Below are 22799 nucleotides of genomic sequence, written 5' to 3'. Positions count from 1 at the left end.
TGATGTGACTATGAAATAAATTTTAAAAAAGCTTTTATTGAAATTACAGCAGTTGCTTGGAACACGCACCACTGCATGTGTACACTTGCATACAATCACACACAATATTTAAGTGTACAATTAATGACCGTTTCAGCTCACAACTGGAGAATGGACAACACATTCACTGTAGATTCACAAAAGCACAGTCATACAGCCGTTATATTTACACCACTGTGGATTCAGGGATAGAGCAATTTCTTGTATTTAAAGGCTGAATACATCAAATACAATCTGATTTATCAGACCAGACAGTGCATCTTTTCACTGACATCTGTAAATTTCATAAAATCTTGTGAGTGTTGTTAATATTTATGGAGACAGATAGCATGATTTTAAGGGTAAAAATTTGTTTTTTTTTCTAAATGTATCTGATTATTGGGACATTTAGATTGTCAAAAAATAGAAAATTCAATACCAAGCACTACAGCAATATTCAGGATATGTTCAAAAATAATTTAAGTGCAAAGGAATACTGTAGCTTATCATAATATGGCCTTTAAAGTACATTCATAATGCCTAACAGGGAAAACTGTTAAAAACTGAATTCCCTTCAATCCTGTTGATTTAATTCATTTGTTTGTTTTTTTCCATACTGGTGATGGCAAAAAGGAATCAAAAAAAAAAAAAAAAAAAAAAAATCAAGGAACAAATATATATCAAATAAATAAAAATAAATACAACTAAATTCACAAAAAGGATGTGGAAACCAATTTATATGAGCATACAAGGTCAACAAAACACAAAATGGTGAGGAAGCACTACTATGTTGAGTACATGCTGACTTTTCAATCTCTTCTAAAAAAAAATCCTAAAAAAAAAAAGTCAGTCAAGACATTAAAAATATGCTTGAAAAAATGCAAACAAAACAGTATACATAAAAAGCCTGACCTTAATAATTGCCATTAATAAATAAATGTCACTTAAGTTAAAAAAAAGGGTGGATGTCAAAGTCAACAAATATCTTAGGGTCTTTGTGTTGGGGCAGTGCTGCAGAGACATACTCAGGGTGTGTCCAGTTCACCTGTCCAATACTGCCTGATGTTTTGAAGTTTAACAAAAGGGGAAATGTCACCGCTCCCAACTGTCATTGTAGGTGTGAGCAGAAGTTCAGCACGCTTGAAAATTTCAACCAGAAGAGGTCAATGAAACACTTGCTGTGTCCTAATTCCATACCTCATACTTATTTGAGTATATATTGTGCACTACTGTATATCCTAAATAGTGTACTGTTTTTCTTAGTGCCAGGAAATCATATAAGATGCATGCTGATGGACATCAATCTGAGACCCTTGAACACAACTGCCAGTTAAAGAGCTGTGTTTCTCCAAAAATGTAATACTAAGTTTTTTGTTTTCCAAGAAAAATCCCAAAGTGTCCTCAATTTGATTTAATTTTTACTAGCTGTGAATATCTTCTCCGTTTGTTTGTGCATTGCATTGTCAACACCATACACAGAAATAATGCGGAAATAGTGTGCATACTAACATCTTGGAGGACAATTCCTGTTTATTACAATTTGGATCTCATTTATTTTCATTTTGGGTCTTATTTATTTTAACACTATTTGTGTTGGACGTCATTTTTTTTGGATCACTGATTTCTACCAAGATAACACTGTACGGGGAATAATAAGAACACAGCAACATCCCTATAATCAAATTTGACAGGGCAAGAAACAAGCTCTACTGCAGTAAAACTGAAAGAGAGCACGTATTAGATTTCACTCACTGCACAGGAAAAAAAAAGCATGCGATACTACAGTACGTACAACAGGTCAGAGCTGAATTGTTTTCTCATCCAAATAAGTTTGTCTAGCCTGGGGATTAATTTAAAAGGTGTTTGATCATTTTAACTACCTGTATTTCTTGCCCTGCCAAACTTGTTTTTAAGTGATGTTGCTGCATTCCTAAATGTCTGCAATTAACTTGGTGCTGTAAAGTCATATTATTACGTATAGAGGTCATGGCCGAATCTATGAAAATAAACCACGATTATCCTTTAATTTAGCCATTTTTATGAAGTGAATGCACTATATATTGGACTGAATGAATGTGTTGCATGAAACTGAGACACAGCAAATGCTTTTCATCTTGGTTTTAAATTACTTTGAACCAAACATATGCTGCACTATACATATTTTTCTGGTTGACCTTTTTTCCAACCGATTCCATAACCCCTAGAGAGATAAAAATCAAATCTTTTAATGCAGCAGACAGGGTCATCACTATGGAGTACATGCACTTTAATTCAACAGAGGGCAAAGACGCACAGATTAACCCACATCCCATTCCACTGAGATAATTATAAAATGCATCTTGGTGTCAGAGTGGGGTATGAATTTTAACAGGGCAAACATCTCAGACTATGCTACCCGGTATGCAGTCATGCGGTAGTAGTTCTGACTGTGGCTGCGTGCCGCCCACACCAGCAGCGCAGCCGCCATCATGTGGAGCGGCGAGGAGATGAGGGCCAAGTAGAGGGACCAGCCCAGAGAGCCATCCACCTTATCAGGCAGCATCGACACCCTGTGGAGCAGGTCCATCCCTGCCAGGTAGCAGCACACTGTGGCTAAGGTGCAGAGACCTGCAGGGTACAGGATGGGGACGCGTAATGAGACACTTTTTCAGCTTTACGGAGCTAACTAGGTGTCCAGTGGGTGTTTAGGTAGAAATTGTTCTACTTGACATTTCACATTCATACATTTTTGGATACATTAAAACACAATTAAATCACAGGTGTTCCTAATAACACTAACAATGACTGTTATATTGAAGTGTCTCAGTAAACCAGCATGCACGATATCAGCCTCCTGAAACTGAAGCAGCCATCCTTTTCTTTTGTTATTCACACCTATGCATTTTCCTACTTTGACATGTTAAAATGTGAAATAGGCCCATAATTAATTACTCTGTTTGCTGTTCTTTTGAAAGTCAAAACACAGATTTGCTGTTGTGTTTGTGTTATATTGCATCTCCTTTTCTGGATGGTTTAATGTTGTTTTAGTCCACACAGTGCTAAGTTGATGGTCTTTCATTGCTGATTTCATTTCAACTCATTAAACTTGCACTGATTGATTTTTTTTTGGCCGCCTGGGGGCAGTCCAACAAGCGGTAAACACAATATTGACATATTATCACCCTATAAAGTTAATATGGCAAACATGTTAGCAACCAAAACATTTTTACATACAGCAGACACAGAACATTTGTAGCCATTTGGAGTCATTTTTTCTAGGCACCTTACGACTTTTAATGCAATACTCGCTCTCCTTTAAGCTCTGGCTTAGTCTCCACTGACTCCTGAGAGAAATATCTGGTCTTTAGCTGCTATTAGCTCCACATTTTTCAAACGCTGGTTGCTAACCCTGTCTGTTTGCTGTTTGGGGCTGGGCAGGTAGAGTACAGTCAGTTCTTTAGAGCCTTTTTTTTGCTGCCTTGCTGCAGCTAGAGACTAGGTTGATAGAGGTGGTGAGCGTGAACCAAAACAGTAAAGTGGCGGGCCCCAGAACTAAAACAAAGAGCTGAAAGATGTTAAAACGCTCTGTAAAGCTGAGGGGAACTGCACTTTGATTTGTGGCTTTTAGTTTTAATAATCAAAGACTTAGGCCAAATAAAAATAAAGAATAAGTTGTAATGACGTCTAATTATAAGACACACCTGCCACCTGTGAACCATAAATATTAAAGTTAATAGATTAAAGTTAAAGTCTGATCATGTTGCTGCCTGCTGACTTTACGCTTGCACCCTTAGAAAGTGACTTGTGGACGACTTGTGCCATGTACTCTGTTTGTTGAATTTGACATTATGTAGCCCAGTCATTTTTTTAGTCTAGGGATGGCAATGTTGGTCTGTTGGTCCACCACTTGGCCTTAACTAAAATATCTCAGCAACTACTGGATGAATTACTGTAAAATTTAGTGTGGACATTCATGGTCCCCAGACGATGAATCCAAAGGCCTTTGGTGATCTAGCAAAACTAATGACATACCCGTTCCCAAACATTATACCTGCTTAACATCAGCGTATCAGCATTGTCATTGTGCGCATGTAAGCATGTTGACGTAAGCATTTAACTCAAAGCACAGCCTCACAGTACTGCTAGCATGGCTGTAGACTCTTAGACTTATTGCTTCTTTAACTTTAAAAACTTTAAGGGAATAAACTGTGTTTTTTTTCTTTTAGCAGGTGTGTCCACCTCAGGGATTTAGGGAAATAAGTGACATTTTCCCCACGGTTTTGATTTTCTGAATGTTAATACATGAATGGATTACTTAGAATAAAACAAAATCAGTTCTGTTTCGGACTTGGTAAACTTTGAACATGCTTATTTTTTGCTAATATTACTTTTAGAGACTTGGACTTGGACACAAACTCAAGCCCATGTGACGCGGACTTGGACTTCAACACTAATAGTTTGGACTGCAATTCAACCTCAAACCTCAGTGTCACAATTATAACTTTCGGTTTTCAGTTGTTAAATTCTTAATTAGACGCTTTGGTTACGCATGGTGAAAACCTGCAAGTTACAAGTAAGTGGTTGAACACATCTCACCAGCCAGCAAGTGAAGTACTCCTATGCCAAGGGTGGGGCTGAGGCTTCTGCAGACGCAGGCACAGAACCCAGTCAGGCCTGCCAGCACCACCAGGCCAAGGGACACCAGTGGCAGCAGAAACTGGCACCTCCACAGGTCTAAACATGCAGACACAGGAAGGTATAAGTCAGTAGGCACCTTCTTTTGCAAGACGGAAGACAGTGCCCTGATTGGTGGCAATGTATTATTCAACATCGCATATTGGTCATAATTAATGCACTACACAGAGAAGAGCCCGAATCTGGTAGAAGTTTACGGCTTACAGCTTCATGCAACTTATACCATTTAAATATGGGTATAATATAACGTGACGTGACTGAACTTACAGGTGCGCAGCATGTCCTCTCCACTGTTGTGGTTTCCTGGTTCTTTGTACTTGGGTGTGAGCTGCTGAGGTAGAGTGAAGCTTCGACACTCCAGCACCATTTTGGCATCTAAAAAGAGGTTAGTTATTTAATTAAAGTACCAGTGTCTGAGCATGTATTAGACAGTTTACTACAAGTTGCATTTTTAATTTTTTTTCCAACGTTTTTTACGTTCCATGGAAACAATGGTCGCTTTAAATCTCAGAAGATGAACAAAATCAACTTGCAGAGACCTAGTATGTTTGGCTATATGGCTTCAAGATACACAACAATGGTTTTGTACTGAAAATGCAATTTGACACAAGGGCCAACTCAACTAACTGCATGAAAAAACAAGTTCATGTTTGTGAGTCATAAAAGTAATCTTCAGAAAAAGAGAGCAGAGGTGTTATTATTTCACACAGCAAAAGGTATAGTAGCAAAAATATTCTGTGCATCTACTAAGTAGATCATGAACATGGCCAGAATAAAGAAACCTACTTGGGGGGCCTCAGGGCAAAAGTTTGTTGTTGGGCCCCTACGGACCCCCAGTATACAGGGCATTTTCATCATTTCCCCAGGCCCAAGGCAGAAACCAACCAATACAGCTGAAATGATTTGTTGATCAGTCAATTGGTCAATTAAAGAGAAAATGAAAATAACAGTTTTGATTTTTAATTTAGTCATTTTTAAGCAAAAATGCCAAAGATTTGCCTGTTCCTGCTTCTCAAATGTGAACATTTAAGTTTCCCAGTTTTCTATGATGGTAAACTTACGTTTTGGTTTGGTTTTGACTATTGGGCAGAAAAAAAAAGACATTTGAATATATTAACTTGGGCTTCAGCGAACAATGAGGGCATTCTCCCACTATGTTCTGACAATGTATACACTGAACAATCAATTGATATTAAAGAAAATAAATGTCAGACCTAATGATAATGAAAGTAATTGTTTGCAGTACTCCTATACTGGAGTAATACGTTGCCCAAGGTTGTATGTGTGTTAATTACTTTACAGAAATTAAAGCATTTTGATAAAACACACAACAATCACAACAAAGGATCTCAATAGAAACTAAAACAATTAAGACACAGGGACACAGGAGCCCTCTTCAAGACCGGGCTCCTTAAGATGGAGGATGGAGGACTCATCGTTAGTTGCTCAGTAGACAGAAATGACAGTGAATAAACCTGTGGCTTTTAGGGCCCCTGGGTTCCTGGGGCCCACAGGGCAGTTGCCCACTTGGCTTGATTGGTAATGCAGCATTAATCACGAGAAAGATCGTTATCTGGGTGGTTTAACACCAAACTATTTGGGATAAACCCCAGAAAACCTAGATTAAATGTATCCAGTACTTTCAGAACAGCAGTAAGTGTTGTTAGACAGTCTTCTGGGGTTTTCAAAGATAGCTGGGAATTTTTTTTTTTTTCTGAAAATTTGATGCTTAGCTCAGTGACCTCCAATGGTAACACATGAGTGGCACAAACTGGGGCTAATACTACCCATAATCCAAGGCTGACAAATTCCCACCTACCCGTTGTAGAATGAGCTACACCTGGATGTCACCCACAGACAAGGTGGGGCTCACAGTTAGACAGCGGCTCTGTAGTGTGAGGCTTCAGAGACTTAAACCAGAGACTCGCTTGTCTGTAGAAGTGACATTGCACAGTGTACAGTGAGCAGGTGAGGTCAGTTTTAGAAGCATACCTGGCTCCTTGTACCAGTGAGCGTTGGCAGGAACGAGCACACACCGCCACCAGAGGCCCACGGTCCCGTTGAGGCGGAACAGGGTGTCGCTGTAAGTTTTCTCATCGAACTCCCCGTCCATGAACTCCTCATACAGGGAGCGCAGCTCGGACACGTTGGCCTCTCCGCGCACGGCGGGGCTGCTGTACTGGTACCAGTGCTGCGTCCCGACGGCCACCGACAGATACACGGTGGCCAGGATGCTTAGCACGCAGGCGATGACCAGCGCTGTGGCGTAGCGGTTGTCGACCATCGTTCGCGGGGCCAGAGGCACGTCAGAAAGGGATTAAGTTGATGCCAGTGGCCGGGTCGTCGATCGCGCATCAATGTGATCAATATGCGAGGCTTCCGGTCGCCCACTCTTATCCGAGCCGCTGTGGCATCGTCAGGTCCGCAAAAGATACCGTGCCAACAGCCAAGGCCAGGCTTTTGTTTCAATGACTGATACTCATCTTCAGCGCTTAACAGCCAGCGTCAGAAGCCCTGCAGCCCGACTCGGATGCGCCATCTGTTCCCTTGTCCCACTTCCACAGATGGTGGGTGGCCCCCGACGCTGCGGCCGATCTCACACCGCTACGGAGCGCAGTGACAGATTTTAAAACCGGCCCGTACTGTAACGTACGTTGTGTCCGGGGCAGCACCAGCCTGCAAATGCAAATTGCACGGGTCGGTTTTTGGACTGCAGGGTGACGCCGGGTGCACCCAGGATGAGAGGAGTTGTAAACACACTAATCCATGTGTTTTCCTCTTCCGGTTCCACTGAGCGTAACCTTTTCCCTACGCGGAGGCCAGAGAGAGCAGTGAGACACGAGGCAGTTTTGTTTTGGTTTTTTTTCAAATGTTTATTTATTGATTTTTCGGGGCAAGATGAGCAACGCAGCAGCAATCTCGAAATCAAATGTTCAGGGAAATAGTTAAATTTGTAATTAGTTCATTATTAATTAATCTGCCGAATAATTGTCTGGCCTTGCAAAAAGTAGTGAAAAATGCCCATCACAAAGAGGACTTTTTTCAAAGTGCTTGTTTAGTCCCAACAGCAGCTCTAAACCCAAAGATCTCCACTTTACCATCATAGAAAACAAAGAAAAGAGTGACATCTTCACACTTCCTTCCCCTCGAAAATCGATTTTAAGGAACACCAAATGAATTGCAGATCATTTTTCTGTCATTTCTTTTATTTATTTATAAGGGACCATTCGATGCATTGTACCAGAGTTAGCCTAAGGCTAATTTTCATCTGCAGTCCCCCAGGAGGTCACGATTAAAACTTCCACACAGTAACAGAACAGCTCTAAGCAAAAGAGATAAATAAGACAAAACATATCATACAAATTACACATAATAATACATCACACACACACACACACACACACACACACACCGTGAGTATGTTAGACAAATTAAAAGCAATAGCAATACCTATAGCTAATGTTAGCTAACTTTAGATAGACAGTGCTGTATAATAGATAGTTGGATTCGTTGACCTGTGCTACTGCTATGCAGTTATAGAGTGAATGTCACAAGAAAAGGAAGAAGAAATCAAACGGCAGGATTTGATTGTCTGTAGACATCAGTGCTGTTTTCATTAAAACTCCGGACCTTAAACAAACCCTGATCCACCTTCTCTTTACACACAAAAATCGCAAACTATCACAAGAGAGACAATTTAAATTCTTCAAAGATTTTGTGTTCTGTTCATTGTAGAGTTTCTGACAGAAATTGTAAAAACTACAAGAAATCTCAAAGAAAACAGCTATGCATGATTACATAAATACAATTTGTGAAAATAACATAATTGACAGTGCATTGTTTATGACATAAAAATTTGTGTACGTAATGTTATATATATATGTATATTGCGTACACCATGACCTTTGATTAAACTCTATTTGGTAGGAGTGTGAAGCCCACTATGAACTGCATGTGTTGCTTCATTAAATTTAAGACACTCGTTCCCTTTACAAGACGCTCTCTGTGCAGCTGCTATGCCATATTATACGTGCCATGTTATGATGCGAAACCTAAACATTAACTTAACCTGCATTAGGAGACTACAGGGAGGTGCATTAAGATGCAGCAGTTGTAGTAGCATCTGTAACTGGACTTGCTGTAAAACATTTTTTTAAAGACAAAGTAAAGAAGTATTAGTTTTCACATTTTATCCAGTTCTGAAGTTGGTGATTGCTGAGAATCTTCCAATTAATAACAACGATTTACATAACAGGCCTTCTAGCTGGATACAAGGTAGCACAGAGAACATCTAATATTGCCACATATGGCACTGTTGAATGGATGGACTGACCTATACAACACTGAATAATGTTAAAGTTGTCTTTATGAATCTTTTCTAAAACTCAGTTTCTTGTATAGCAACATTATTTTGTTGCCGACTTATTTAAAAACAGAGGTTTAGCAGCACATGTCATTTCATTTATTTTAAATACTGATGAGATTAACACATTGTGTTGTGTTTACTTACTTATTACTTTGATTGTGCTGGGATTTGTGGCCACGTTGAAACTATTCATTTACAGCTGTAATCATTTGCAGCTTCTACTAAGGTTTGAGCAACAACATTATTCTGTGGAAGTTCTGCAGTTGGAATAGTCCGACTGAACACAATTCCCATTTCTGCTTGAGTTACATCCACTCGTGTTAGGCCTGGAGAAGCAGGCCTGTATCAAAAAAAACGAATGAAAACCAGATGCGCCGCCATATTCTGGACCATCTGTAAGGGCTTCACTGTGTTTCTCACAACATTGGTTGGGGTGAGAGATGAAGGGGCAATTGATTGATTGGCCAGGATGACCATGAGTTCAGTCCTGGATAGGTTTAGTTGAAAGTGGCGTTCCCTCATCCACGTGGATAAGTCTGAAAGACAGCTGAGATCCGTACCACAGCTTTGGCTGCCCTTAGCACTTCTGTGACCACTCTTAAAGACTGATTTGGGTCAAGTAGGGCCTTTATAGCTAAAGTTACTTTTTAGATGGTCACCTTCCTTAACTTTGTCTTGATTATAACACTGTTGAAACTGCCTAACAGAGGGTGATCATAAAAACATCTAGAGGCAACGAGTTCATAATCATTTGTACCCTGAACCAGACAGATGTTATACTTTGACACAACTGTCATAGAATCAAACTTTTTCTCTTTCGTGAAAGTCTTTGTTTTAATTGTACATTTTCATGATGCATTAACCTGACAAATTTCAAATAGAGTAGTCCCAATGAACACACTGATGTTGATGAAAACTGAGAAAAGAAAAACTTCCCATGGAGCAATAGCATATTTTTTCCTGTGTAACCAGGACATACTGATGGGTTTTGGAAATGTAGTTTGTGATCCTTTCAGATGCTCAATGAAATTCCATCAGTTACCTTTACTATATTGAGGTTGTAGTGAATACTGTATCTCAAAACCCACACACATAACCAAAACTGTTTGCATGGCCAGATATTACCATGTTTAAAGAGCAGGATAAATGTTGAATGTATTCCAAAGATTCCTTTTTGAAAATTACAACCAATTTAACAAATCCAAGTCACTTGGCAGAGTGGCTATGATTTATTTGAGAGACTAAGCTTATTTCCCTTAATAAAGCCTCACTTCGGTCTCACTTCAGCAACTGCAACAAAAAAAGCAACAAGAAACGATGTCATGCGGTCAGATCTTTGTGCTTAAAACTAAACACCTTCCTTCTCCTAAAACTTTTTCTTCACATCTGAATCACAAATATTCTCGCTTCCTATATTTCATATTCAACTTCAAGTGTCTTTTCACTCAATTGCTCGATCACATCATATCCTTGTTGTACATGATCTCCACCGAGTGAGGATACTTCTCTTTAACCACCCTAAAGACTCAATCTGTGCAGCCGTTCACTAACATAAACCAGGCTGAAATGTCCTTGAGCAAAGAATTGGACCCCTTTTAGTGCATGGGTGCTACATGCTGACCCTGATCTCTGACCCCACTATGAAGAGGGACAATAAGACAGGTTACCATTTTTTCATGATAATGGAAATGGAAAAATAAATCTAATAAAGCTTTTATATATATTGGAATGGAATAAAGGCTAATGACGTGACTCATTGGTGATAATTTTTTCAGAAATGTTGTGACACCTTAGTGATGAAGAAAACCAAATCATAGCGTAGGTTCTCTCAGCAGTCAATCTGTCAGATTCTTGGCACAGTACCATGGTATACTCCCTTCTTTTGTCCTTTTGAAAATATGCTGGTGCAGTCCACCAGTGTGAATGCTGAAGGAAGTTCTTTCTGAAGTTTTAGTCAAGTGAAACGGAGCAGGTAGAAACGCAATAAAAGCAGCATGATTATGGATTTCCAAACTTAGATATATTGAATCAATATTGTACATGATATTTGGCATTATCTGAGTAAATTTGTAAATAGATACTACAATACAATTAAAGTACGCAACAATGATGAATGATGAATTTTCTACCTCACAGCTTTAATACAAATTTATATGTCATTTGTATGTCATGCAAAATAATTTAAATATCCCCTTTCTATTCACTGGCAGTGGAGTGGGTTAAAGTTGAACATTCACATGTGATTAAATCTTAATATGCTGTACCTCTTGTTTATGAAGAGTTCATTCTCAGCTCTACTAAACAATTTAAATAAGTTGTTTATTTTCATTTTTGCTTTTTGTTGCAAAGTATCCCTCAGCATAATGAATATGTAGTGACAAAACCGAAAACCTGTTACCATGTTTCATTTTAAAAGGAGACGCTTTTATTTTTATCATTGTAGGTTGATTTTTAAATGCTGAAAATGATGGATTCGGCAAGTCATTTGTTAATGTCAAAACTGAAAGTCAACATCTGTTTTAGGAGTTGTGCAGTAGTTGTAGCCATTGTTGTTAAAGAGCTTTCCAGGACCTGGCCTCTTGTTTGATATCCTCCCTTTTTTTAGCATTCAAAGCTGGCAGTACTTTGGTTACAGAAAAATGACAAGTGCCCTGACTGATAACAAGTTCTTAATTGATCCATGTAAATTAGCCTGGTGAAGGGTGTCTGAAACCAAAATCTTGCAGTAGTGCTCAAGTCTCTATTGCCACTCAAGTACTAGGTTGAGAGTAGTATACTTGTCGCCCTCAAGTTCCCTCAGAGCTTCATAAAACTGACAAAAAAACACAGACCCATTAGCTTCACATACTTCATGAGTACCTTAGCTGCCAGCAAAGTTTCTGGGATCATCTCCCTTAGATAACCTGTATCGAACGCCTGAGCACATTGTTAGAGATGTGATCCTGGCAGTCCAGACACTGGTATGGTGCAAGTGCAGCAGTGATATTTGAACCCTGATCAGTGACCCACACAGTTGTGTTCAAAATAGCTGTATCAAATCCTAGTACAGACACAATATCTGTATGCCTGTTGATGTAACTCTCTTAAATTATACTCAACTGTGTTTGGAGCTTTGAGGGAAAACATTGCAATTGTGAGCATCCTGCTCTTCAGCTGACACTCCTCTGGGACATAAAGACAAGTAATTATTAAATTATTAATTATTAGATTAAATTAGAAAATAATCCAACCTCAGCCCGAATGGCATCGCGATAAAGATGCAATTTGATTTTAAACTTGGAAAACATGTAGCAAAATCTGGGAAGAATCATGCTAAACGTTGCTCAAGCAGCCTTAAGTCTATCACACAATAACACGCTATTAAAGTGCTTCTTTTTGATGAATGCCATCATGGAAAATTAACTCTGACGGATGTTGATGCTGGTGGGTATATTTAGCTTCAGGTGATATAAGAGCAACATATCTCTCAGACTATCTGATGGTATTTGAATGAATAAGAATCTTATAACAAAAGTAAAGGATGGGTCGCTGTCAGTCCTCTCTGTCTGAACAAAGCTGATTTACTGATACAACAAAGACAGAGACTGGCTGAACACAAGACACTATTGTGAAATTCAGTAGCAGGAAATCAAACGGCAGGATTTGATTGTCTGTAGACATCACTGCTGTTTTCATTGAAGCTCCTGACCTTAAACAAACCCTGATCGACCTTCTCTTTACCCACCAAAATTGTAAAACATCACATGATAGACAATCTAAGTTCTTCAATGATTTTGTATTCTGATAATTTTAAAGTTTCTGACAGCAATTGTAAAAACGACAAGAATCTCACAGAATATAACTACGCATTATTACATAAATACAGTTTATATAAATACGATAATTGACAGTGCATTTTTCTGAAGTATATATCATGTACACCATGACCTCTGATATTATTTTATCGGGTTGGAGTGTGAAGCCCACTCTGACCTGCATGCGTTCCTTCCTCCTAATTTAAGACATAAGCCTAAACATTAGTTTTACAAGCATTTGGAGACTACAGAAAGGTTTACATAAGACAGCATTAGTAATTATCACTAAGTTAAATATTGCTATAGTACAGTGCTCAGTGAAGCAAGATTCATTTGTACATTAATAGTGGTGCAATACAATTATTTTCTGACATCCCCGGGGTTTAATAGATACTGTTGTTAATGATGATTCAATGGAATAGGAAATTAGAGTTGACTGTGTCATTCTGTCCAGAATCCTGGACGTTCCCACACAGAAACGTGTTCAGTTCGACAGACATACAGAATCCACTGTCATTAATGTGTCTGATAAGTGCAAAGTTGAATTTGTTAGTGAGTTAATCTGAAGTCCTTTTTCATACAACAGATGGCAGTCATATCCTAATGGCATTTCAAAGGGAAAGCAGCACAGGTGCTATTGCTGGCTTGACAGTAGCCATGTCAACAGCACCAGGCAGGATGCGGTGACGAGACTGATCTTGTGGCTTACTCCACTTGAAGCTGTAAATGAGGAAAAATGAAATAAAAACTTTAGTTTCATAAGTTATTATTCAGCCTTTGAAGTTTTCTGATCAATTAGCACTCAATATTTCTTACGTATGCCATCCACGCTGATGGAGCTGCCTTCGATGTCAAAGCCGGTGACAATTGAAGCTGCACTGATCAAGACACTCGCAATCTGAGTGTTATTAGGAACAGATGTGCTTTTGAAGCGAAGGTTCATGGTGTTGATGATTGATCCACTTCTACAGAAGGAATAAAACAAATCTGTATGAAATATCAAATTCATGCCACTATTCTTGAACTATAACAAAGTGTTAACAAATTACCTGAATGCCACCACATCCAAGGAATTGAAGGAAGAGGGGAATTCCCTTCGGTACAAAGGTTCAAGCTGCAGAAACAGAAACCACATTGTATTTAAACACTTTTTATGTCTTTATGTGACTGATGTAGTTTTATTTGTTGTAATATATTCCCTGATATTTGTTGTTGGTTCTACTATTTTTTAATTTGGGAGGACCATCCATCACACCGAACATCTCGCAAGCTGTGTTTGAATTGTTCATACTACATAGTGTTGTTGTACACAGTATATGTATGAATGTTTAGCATTCCTTAATGCTCATTCCTCTTACTGTTTGGCACTTGCCCAACACCTCGTCGTAACAAGATGAGCAGCAGTCCATATCACCGAATTCAAATTCTTATTGAATTTAAACAGTTTCAATCTGTTGATCAGAAAATTCTTGAATTTTATTCTACAGTTGATCTACCTCACCACCATCCAATATAAATATGTTTTCAACATCTAGTTTCATCGATGAAATGGAAGGATTATTTGAATATGATTTATTGATAATTTCTGAAACTTGTGTTTAATAATAGCATTTAAATTCTTTGAGTGGTGGCTTAGTCTCTCTGATACAATAATGCAGCAGATAATACAACAAGGTGTACCTTAAGGTTTTATTCTAAGGGTGAGACTTACCTGTCCCTCTATCATAGAAGCTCGGTTTCTAAAAGCTTCAGATGATGTATCCAACAAGTCACTTGTAAATGTATCCAGAACAGATCTGAAAGTCACCCGCCTTGTTGTGAGTGCTACAGTTGTAGATGCAGCAGTCGTAGGATTTACAACTGTAGATGCTGAGTTTGTAGGTGCAGCAGTTGTAGGATTGGCAGTCGTAGGATTTACAACTGTAGATGCTGAGTTTGTAGGTGCAGCAGTTGTAGGATTGGCAGTCGTAGGATTTACAACTGTAGTTGCAGCAGTTGTCGGTGCAGCAGTTGTAGTAGCTTCTGTAACTGGACTTGCTGTAAAACATTTTTTTAAAGACAAAGTAAAGAAGTATTAGTTTTCACATTTTATCTATTTCTGAAGTTGCTCATATCAATCTTCCAATTAACAAGCCTTCTAGTTGCATACAAGGTAGCACAGAGAACATCTAATATTGCCACATATGGCACTGTTGAATGGATGGACTGACCTGTACAACACTGAATAATGTTAAAGTTGTCTTTATGAATCTTTTCTAAACCTCATTTTCTTGTATAGGATCATTATTTTGTTGTTGAGTAATTTAAAAACAGAACTTTAGCAGCATATGTTATTTCATTTATTTTAAATACTGATGAGATTAACACATTGTGTTGTGTTTACTTACTTATTACTTTGATTGTGCTGGGATTTATGGTCACGTTGAAACTATTGTTGGGAACATTTGCAGCTTGTACTAAGGTTTGAGCAACAACATCATTCTTTGGAAGTTCTGCAGTTGGAATAGTCCGACTGAACACAATTCCCATTTCTACTTGAGTTCCATCCACTCGTGTTAGGCCTGGAGAAGCAGGCCTGTATCAAAAAACCGAATGAGACAAGTGTCAATTAACAATATGAGAGGATTTTGTTACTGTATCTAAATGTGTGATTTACACACGACACTGTCAACCCTGCAATTAACCAATCCTGCAATTAAAGCAAAATTAGTGAACCACTGTTAAAAAAATGTTTTTACCTGAACTGTTTCACGAAGCAACGATCAAACCGACTACCAAATTTTCTTCTGTATATGTCATTGAACTGTCAAGAGAAAGCAAAATTCAGACCTTGATTGGCTGTTAAGCACAATTTTCATATTATGAATTCAAACAGAAACGCAAATTTTGCTGAAATTAATTTTAAGATCAATAGACTTTTCTTTGATCTATAACATGGTCCAACACTGACACAGTCAGTGAAAATGATCAAGTTGAAATTTAACTCACGGCCTCTACAACTCGTTGTTCAAGATCTTTGTATTGTCTGCTGCTTGTGTTAGTGAGATCATCAGAAAATGGCTCTTCTGGCAAGTCTGCGGAGACAATATAAGTAGGTTCAGGGGCCACAGTGGTTGTTGTTGTTGCAGCAGGTGTTGTTGTTGGCCCAGTTGTTGTTGGAGAAGTTGTTGTAGTTGCTGCAGTTGTTGTCGGAAAAGGTGTCATTGTTGTCAGAGCTGGAGTTGCATTTGTTGTACTTATTGTTGTTGTCGGAGAAGGTGGTTTTGCTACTGCTGTTGTTGTTGCCACAGGGGTTGATGTTGCCCCAGTTGTTGTTAAATCAGATGTTGTAGTTCTTGCAGTTGTTGTACCTGCATCAGAAGTTGTTGTTTTAAGTGTTGTTGGGGCAGGTGTTGTGGTTGCCGCAGTTGTTGTTGTCGGAGCTGGTGTGGTCGTTGCAGCTGTTTTTGTTGTCAGAGTTGATTTTGTAGTTGCTACAGTAGTTGTATCTGCAACAGGAGTTTTTGTTTCAGGTGTTGTCACAGTAGGTGTTGTGGTTACAGTAGTTGTTATTGATGGAGAAGTTGTCGTTGTGTCAACTGTGACTGATGTCAGAGGAGTTGTTGCAGTTGTTGGACTAGGTGTCGTTCCTATACTGGTTGTCACAGAAGGTGTTGTGGTTGCAGCAGTTGTTGTTGTCAGAGCGGATGATGCAGTTGCTGCAGTTGTTATCGGGTTTGGATTTGTTTTTACTGTACTTGTTGTTGTCGTGGAAGGTGTTGTGGTCCCAGCAGTTGTTGTTGTTGGAGCATGTGTGGTCATTGCAGCTGTTGTTCTCAGAGTCGATGTTGTAGTTCCTGTAGTTGTCGTATCTGCAACAGGAGTTGTTGTTTCAGTTGTTGTTGCAGGAGGTGTTGTTGTTACAATAGTTGTTGTTGATGGAAAAGGAGTCGTTGTGTCTACTGTTGTTGATGTTGGAGTGGATTTTGTAGTTGCTGCAGGTGTTGTTGTTACTGAGCTTGTTGTTGTGGCAGTTTTGGTCGTCGCAGTAGTTGTTGTTGGATCAGATGTGGTTGTTTCTGCTGTTGTTTTTTTCAGAGTGGGTGTTGTCATTGCTGCAGTTGTTGTTGTTGGACTAGATGTTGTTTTTACTGCACTTGCTATCACGGAAGGTGTTGTGGTTGCTTCTGCTGTTTTTGTTGTCGCAGAAGGTGTTGTAGTTACAGCAGTTGTAGTTGGAGCAGGTGTGGTCGTTGCTGCTGTTGTTCTGATAGTCGATGTTGCAGTTTCTGTAGTAGTTGTATCTGCAACAGGAGTTGTTGTTGCAGCAGGTGTTGTGGTTACAGTAGTTGTTGTTGATGGAACAGGAGTCGTTGTGTCTGCTGTTGTTGTCAGAGTGGGTGTTGTTGTGGTTACAGTAGTTGTTGTTGATGGAACAGGAGTCGTTGTGTCTGCTGTTGATGATGTCAGAGCTGATGTTGTAGTTGCTACAGTTGTTGTTGTTGGACTAGGTGTTGTTGTTACTGTACTTGTTGTTGGGGCAGGTGTTGTTGTTTCTGCTGATGTTGGAGTCAGAGTGGGTGTTGAAGTTCCTGCTGTTGTTTTCGGGTTAGGTGTCATTGTAGATGTACTTGTTGTTGTTGTGGAAGGCGTTGTGGTCTCTTCAGTTGTAGTTGGAGCAGGTGTGGTCGTTGCTGCTGTTGTTCTGATAGTCGATGTTGCAGTTTCTGTAGTAGTTGTATCTGCAACAGGAGTTGTTGTGGCAGCAGGTGTTGTGGTTACAGTAGTTGTTGTTGATGGAACAGGAGTCGTTGTGTCTGCTGTTGTTGTTGTCAGAGCTGATGTTGAAGTTGCTACAGTTGTTGTTGTTGGACTAGGTGTTGTTGTTACTGTACTTGTTGTTGGGGCAGGTGTTGTTGTTTCTGCTGATGTTGGAGTCAGAGTGGGTGTTGAAGTTCCTGCTGTTGTTTTCGGGTTAGGTGTCATTGTAGATGTACTTGGTGTTGTTGTGGAAGGCGTTGTGGTCTCAGCAGTTGTAGTTGGAGCAGGTGTGGTCGTTGCTGCTGTTGTTCTGATAGTCGATGTTGCAGTTTCTGTAGTAGTTGTATCTGCAACAGGAGTTGTTGTTGCAGCAGGTGTTGTGGTTACAGTAGTTGTTGTTGATGGAACAGGAGTCGTTGTGTCTGCTGTTGTTGTTGTCAGAGCTGATGTTGAAGTTGCTACAGTTGTTGTTGTTGGACTAGGTGTTGTTGTTACTGTACTTGTTGTTGGGGCAGGTGTTGTTGTTTCTGCTGATGTTGGAGTCAGAGTGGGTGTTGAAGTTCCTGCTGTTGTTTTCGGGTTAGGTGTCATTGTAGATGTACTTGTTGTTGTTGTGGAAGGCGTTGTGGTCTCTTCAGTTGTAGTTGGAGCAGGTGTGGTCGTTGCTGCTGTTGTTCTGATAGTCGATGTTGCAGTTTCTGTAGTAGTTGTATCTGCAACAGGAGTTGTTTTCGCAGCAGGTGTTGTGGTTACAGTAGTTGTTGTTGATGGAACAGGAGTCGTTGTGTCTGCTGTTGATGATGTCAGAGCTGATGTTGTAGTTGCTACAGTTGTTGTTGTTGGACTAGGTGTTGTTGTTACTGTACTTGTTTTTGTGGAAGGTGTTGTGGTTACAGCAGTTGTTGTTGATGGAGAAGTTGTTGTTGTTTCTGTCGTTGTTTTCGGGTTAGGTGTCATTGTAGATGTACTTGTGGGTGTCGTGGAAGGCGTTGTGGTCTCAGCAGTTGTAGTTGGAGCAGGTGTGGTCGTTGCTGCTGTTGTTCTGATAGTCGATGTTGCAGTTTCTGTAGTAGTTGTATCTGCAACAGGAGTTGTTGTGGCAGCAGGTGTTGTGGTTACAGTAGTTGTTGTTGATGGAACAGGAGTCGTTGTGTCTGCTGTTGTTGTTGTCTGAGCTGATGTTGAAGTTGCTACAGTAGTTGTTGTTGATGGAACAGGAGTCGTTGTGTCTGCTGTTGTTGTTGTCTGAGCTGATGTTGAAGTTGCTACAGTTGTTGTTGTTGGACTAGGTGTTGTTGTTACTGTACTTGTTGTTGGGGCAGGTGTTGTTGTTTCTGCTGATGTTGGAGTCAGAGTGGGTGTTGAAGTTCCTGCTGTTGTTTTCGGGTTAGGTGTCATTGTAGATGTACTTGTTGTTGTTGTGGAAGGCGTTGTGGTCTCTCCAGTTGTAGTTGGAGCAGGTGTGGTCGTTGCTGCTGTTGTTCTGATAGTCGATGTTGCAGTTTCTGTAGTAGTTGTATCTGCAACAGGAGTTGTTGTGGCAGCAGGTGTTGTGGTTACAGTAGTTGTTGTTGATGGAACAGGAGTCGTTGTGTCTGCTGTTGTTGTTGTCAGAGCTGATGTTGAAGTTGCTACAGTTGTTGTTGTTGGACTAGGTGTTGTTGTTACTGTACTTGTTGTTGGGGCAGGTGTTGTTGTTTCTGCTGATGTTGGAGTCAGAGTGGGTGTTGAAGTTCCTGCTGTTGTTTTCGGGTTAGGTGTCATTGTAGATGTACTTGTTGTTGTTGTGGAAGGCGTTGTGGTCTCTTCAGTTGTAGTTGGAGCAGGTGTGGTCGTTGCTGCTGTTGTTCTGATAGTCGATGTTGCAGTTTCTGTAGTAGTTGTATCTGCAACAGGAGTTGTTGTTGCAGCAGGTGTTGTGGTTACAGTAGTTGTTGTTGATGGAACAGGAGTCGTTGTGTCTGCTGTTGTTGTTGTCAGAGCTGATGTTGAAGTTGCTACAGTTGTTGTTGTTGGACTAGGTGTTGTTGTTACTGTACTTGTTGTTGGGGCAGGTGTTGTTGTTTCTGCTGATGTTGGAGTCAGAGTGGGTGTTGAAGTTCCTGCTGTTGTTTTCGGGTTAGGTGTCATTGTAGATGTACTTGTTGTTGTTGTGGAAGGCGTTGTGGTCTCTTCAGTTGTAGTTGGAGCAGGTGTGGTCGTTGCTGCTGTTGTTCTGATAGTCGATGTTGCAGTTTCTGTAGTAGTTGTATCTGCAACAGGAGTTGTTTTCGCAGCAGGTGTTGTGGTTACAGTAGTTGTTGTTGATGGAACAGGAGTCGTTGTGTCTGCTGTTGATGATGTCAGAGCTGATGTTGTAGTTACAGTTACAGTTGTTGTTGGACTAGGTGTTGTTGTTACTGTACTTGTTGTTGATGGAGTAGTTGTTGTTGATGGAACAGGAGTCGTTGTGTCTGCTGTTGATGATGTCAGAGCTGATGTTGTAGTTGCTACAGTTGTTGTTGTTGGACTAGGTGTTGTTGTTACTGTACTTGTTTTTGTGGAAGGTGTTGTGGTTACAGCAGTTGTTCTTGATGGAACAGGAGTCGTTGTGTCTGCTGTTGTTGTTGTGTTGTTGCTGTTGTTGTTGTCAGAGCTGATGTTGCAGTTGCTGTAGTTGTTGTTGTTGGACTAGGTGTTGTTGTTACTGTACTTGTTGTTGTGGCAGCAGGTGTTGTGGTTACAGTAGTTGTTGTTGATGGAACAGGAGTCGTTGTGTCTGCTGTTGTTGTTGTCTGAGCTGATGTTGAAGTTGCTACAGTTGTTGTTTTTGAACTAGGTGTTGTTGTTACTGTACTTGTTGTTGGGGCAGGTGTTGTTGTTTCTGCTGATGTTGGAGTCAGAGTGGGTGTTGAAGTTCCTGCTGTTGTTTTCGGGTTAGGTGTCATTGTAGATGTACTTGTTGTTGTTGTGGAAGGCGTTGTGGTCTCTTCAGTTGTAGTTGGAGCAGGTGTGGTCGTTGCTGCTGTTGTTCTGATAGTCGATGTTGCAGTTTCTGTAGTAGTTGTATCTGCAACAGGAGTTGTTGTTGCAGCAGGTGTTGTGGTTACAGTAGTTGTTGTTGATGGAACAGGAGTCGTTGTGTCTGCTGTTGTTGTTGTCAGAGCTGATGTTGAAGTTGCTACAGTTGTTGTTGGACTAGGTGTTGTTGTTATTGTACTTGTTGTTGGGGCAGGTGTTGTTGTTTCTGCTGATGTTCTGATAGTCGACGTTGCAGTTTCTGTAGTAGTTGTATCTGCAACAGGAGTTGTCGTTGTTGGGGCAGGTGTTGTATATGCTGCTGTTGTCACAGCAGCTGTTGTTGTTGGGGTAGATGTTGTAGTTACCGCAAATGTTTCGTTTGGAGAATCTGTTGATGGGACAGGTGTTGTTGTCTGAGTGGGTGTTGTAGTTGCTATAGTTATTGTTGTTGGAGAAGGTGTCGTAGTTGTGACTGTTGCTGTTGTCACAGAGGTTGTTGTTGTTGTTGGGGTAAGTGTTGTAGTTGGTATAATTTTTGTTGTTGGATACAAAAAAATTTGCTAAATTAGTTGACAGGGTACATTAAGTGCAGCCAAGATCTCCACCTTAACTTCAAGTTGTGTTGTTCCCTACAGCTTTTCCATTAATTTATTTAGTATCATTTTAACATCACTCAGCTTACCTGTTACAATCAGGAAACCTAATACGAATCGACTGGCATCCATCTTGGCAATGAATCTATAAAATCAACAAGACTGAGACTTACTCACAGACACAGCATGTCAAAAGATTTTGCACTACTGTTAGAGTAATAGTTAGAAGAATCATTACTTTGTCTTTAATGTTAATGGTAAATGACTATACAATCTATTTAAAACATCTGAAATAGATACTACCATATTTGCAACAATCAGAATTTAATTTGAATAGCTTTAAACCCTATGAGTACACAGTACTCAACTTGCAAATGACAGAATTCATTATTGGATCACTCTTAGCCTTTAGAACTCAAGGTAATTTTTAGACGGTCACCTTCCTTAGCTTTGTCTTGATTATAACACTGTTTAAACTGCCCAACAGAGGGTGATCATAAAAACATCTAGACGCAACGAGTTAATAATAATTTGTACCCTGAACCAGACAGATGTTATATTTTGACACAAATGTCATAGAATCAAACTTTCTCTCCGTGAAAGTCTTTGTTTTAATTGTACATTTCCATTAATGCATTAATCTGAACAATTTCAAATAGAGTAGTCACAATGAACACACTGATGTTGATGAAAACTGAGAAAAGAAAAACTTCCCATGGAGTAATAGCATAATTTTTTTCCCTGAGTAACCAGGACATACTGATGGGTTTTTGAAATGTCGTTTGTGATCTTTTCAGATGCTCAATGAAATTCCATCAGTTACCTTGACTATATTGAGGTTGTAGTGGATACTGTATCTCAAACCCACACACAAAACCAAAACTGTTTGCATGGCCAGATATTACCATGTTTAAAGAGCAGGATAAATGTTGAATGTATTCCAAAGATTCCTTTTTGAAAATTACAACCAATTGAACAAATCCAAGTCAGTGGGCAGAGTGGCTATAATTTATTTGAGAAACTATTTCCCTTAAGAAAGCGTGACTTCAGTCTCACTTAAGCAAAAACAACAAGAAGGGATGTCAAGTGGTCAGAAGTATGTGCTAAAACTAAACACTTTCCTGACAAACTTCACCTTTTTCTTCACATCATAATCAAATATATTCTCGCTTACTATATTCCATATTCAACTTGAAGCATCTTTTGACTAAAATTCTTCATAAAATCTAGTCCATGTTGTAGCTAATAGAATATAAACATTTACATGCAACTAACAAGTAGAGTACATGAAGAAAGAGTTGCACTTAGTGAGGATACTGCTCTTTAACCACCCTAAAGACTCTTAACATTAACCAGGCTGAAATGTCCTTGAGCAAAGAATTGGACCCCTTTTAGTGCAGGGGTGCTACCTGCTGACCCTGATCTCTCACCCCACTATGAAGAAGGACAATAAGAAAGGTTGCCATTTTTTATGATAATGGAAATGGAAATTTTTAAAAAATGATTCTTAAAACTGGGGGTAACAAAAAAGAGAAAGCAGTAAAGCAAGATTACCAAAAAAAAACAAAACTTAATGTGACAATCACTTGTTACAAGGACAAAGAGAAATCCCTA

The 22799-nt window shown here is 39.6% G+C and overlaps 2 protein-coding genes across 3 annotated transcripts; both read right to left on the bottom strand.

The window, feature by feature from the left end:
- Window positions 1-38: 38 nt before the first annotated feature.
- On the bottom strand, window positions 39-7515 carry LOC120797632 (claudin domain-containing protein 1-like). Of its 2 annotated transcripts, none has more exons than XM_040141453.1 (4): window positions 6685-7515; window positions 4960-5067; window positions 4594-4731; window positions 39-2625 (listed from the first exon to the last, which is right to left on the bottom strand). In XM_040141453.1, exons 1-4 carry the CDS (start codon window positions 6974-6976, stop codon window positions 2405-2407), a joined length of 759 nt encoding a protein of 252 aa, XP_039997387.1. In that variant the 5' UTR covers window positions 6977-7515; the 3' UTR covers window positions 39-2404. The 2 variants fall into 2 exon arrangements, with proteins under 2 accessions (XP_039997387.1, XP_039997388.1); XM_040141454.1 differs by lacking the exon at window positions 6685-7515 and adding an exon at window positions 6512-6653.
- LOC120797702 (mucin-2-like) lies at window positions 7198-21317 on the bottom strand. The gene is made up of 12 exons (XM_040141549.1): window positions 21275-21317; window positions 20792-21152; window positions 20424-20604; window positions 17722-20262; window positions 16989-17338; window positions 16590-16703; window positions 16203-16486; window positions 15841-15926; window positions 13902-13966; window positions 13669-13817; window positions 7346-7500; window positions 7198-7296 (listed from the first exon to the last, which is right to left on the bottom strand). Exons 1-12 carry the CDS (start codon window positions 21315-21317, stop codon window positions 7198-7200), a joined length of 4428 nt encoding a protein of 1475 aa, XP_039997483.1.
- Window positions 21318-22799: the final 1482 nt, after the last annotated feature.

This window comes from Xiphias gladius, chromosome 12, assembly GCF_016859285.1.
Source record: "Xiphias gladius isolate SHS-SW01 ecotype Sanya breed wild chromosome 12, ASM1685928v1, whole genome shotgun sequence".
NCBI classification, from domain to species: Eukaryota; Metazoa; Chordata; class Actinopteri; order Istiophoriformes; family Xiphiidae; genus Xiphias; species Xiphias gladius.
The sequence above is the reverse complement of the archived record's forward strand: the minus strand, read 5'-3'. Positions and strand labels throughout refer to the sequence as shown.

What these genes read in the sequence shown, in the direction of transcription:
- LOC120797632 (XM_040141453.1), bottom strand. Translation starts at nt 6,976, where the DNA reads ATGGTCGACAACCGCTACGCCACAGCGCTGGTCATCGCCTGCGTGCTA. An exon ending in TCACTGGTACAAGGAGCCAG is followed by an intron (nt 5,068 to 6,684) that starts GTATGCTTCTAA and finishes ACCTCTTTTTAG; the next exon opens with ATGCCAAAATGGTGCTGGAG. An exon ending in AGAGGACATGCTGCGCACCT is followed by an intron (nt 4,732 to 4,959) that starts GTAAGTTCAGTC and finishes CTGCATGTTTAG; the next exon opens with ACCTGTGGAGGTGCCAGTTT.
- LOC120797702 (XM_040141549.1), bottom strand. Translation starts at nt 21,317, where the DNA reads ATGGATGCCAGTCGATTCGTATTAGGTTTCCTGATTGTAACAG. An exon ending in AACAACGAGTTGTAGAGGCC is followed by an intron (nt 13,967 to 15,840) that starts GTGAGTTAAATT and finishes CTGTTTCTGCAG; the next exon opens with CTTGAACCTTTGTACCGAAG. An exon ending in TTGGATGTGGTGGCATTCAG is followed by an intron (nt 13,818 to 13,901) that starts GTAATTTGTTAA and finishes TTCCTTCTGTAG; the next exon opens with AAGTGGATCAATCATCAACA.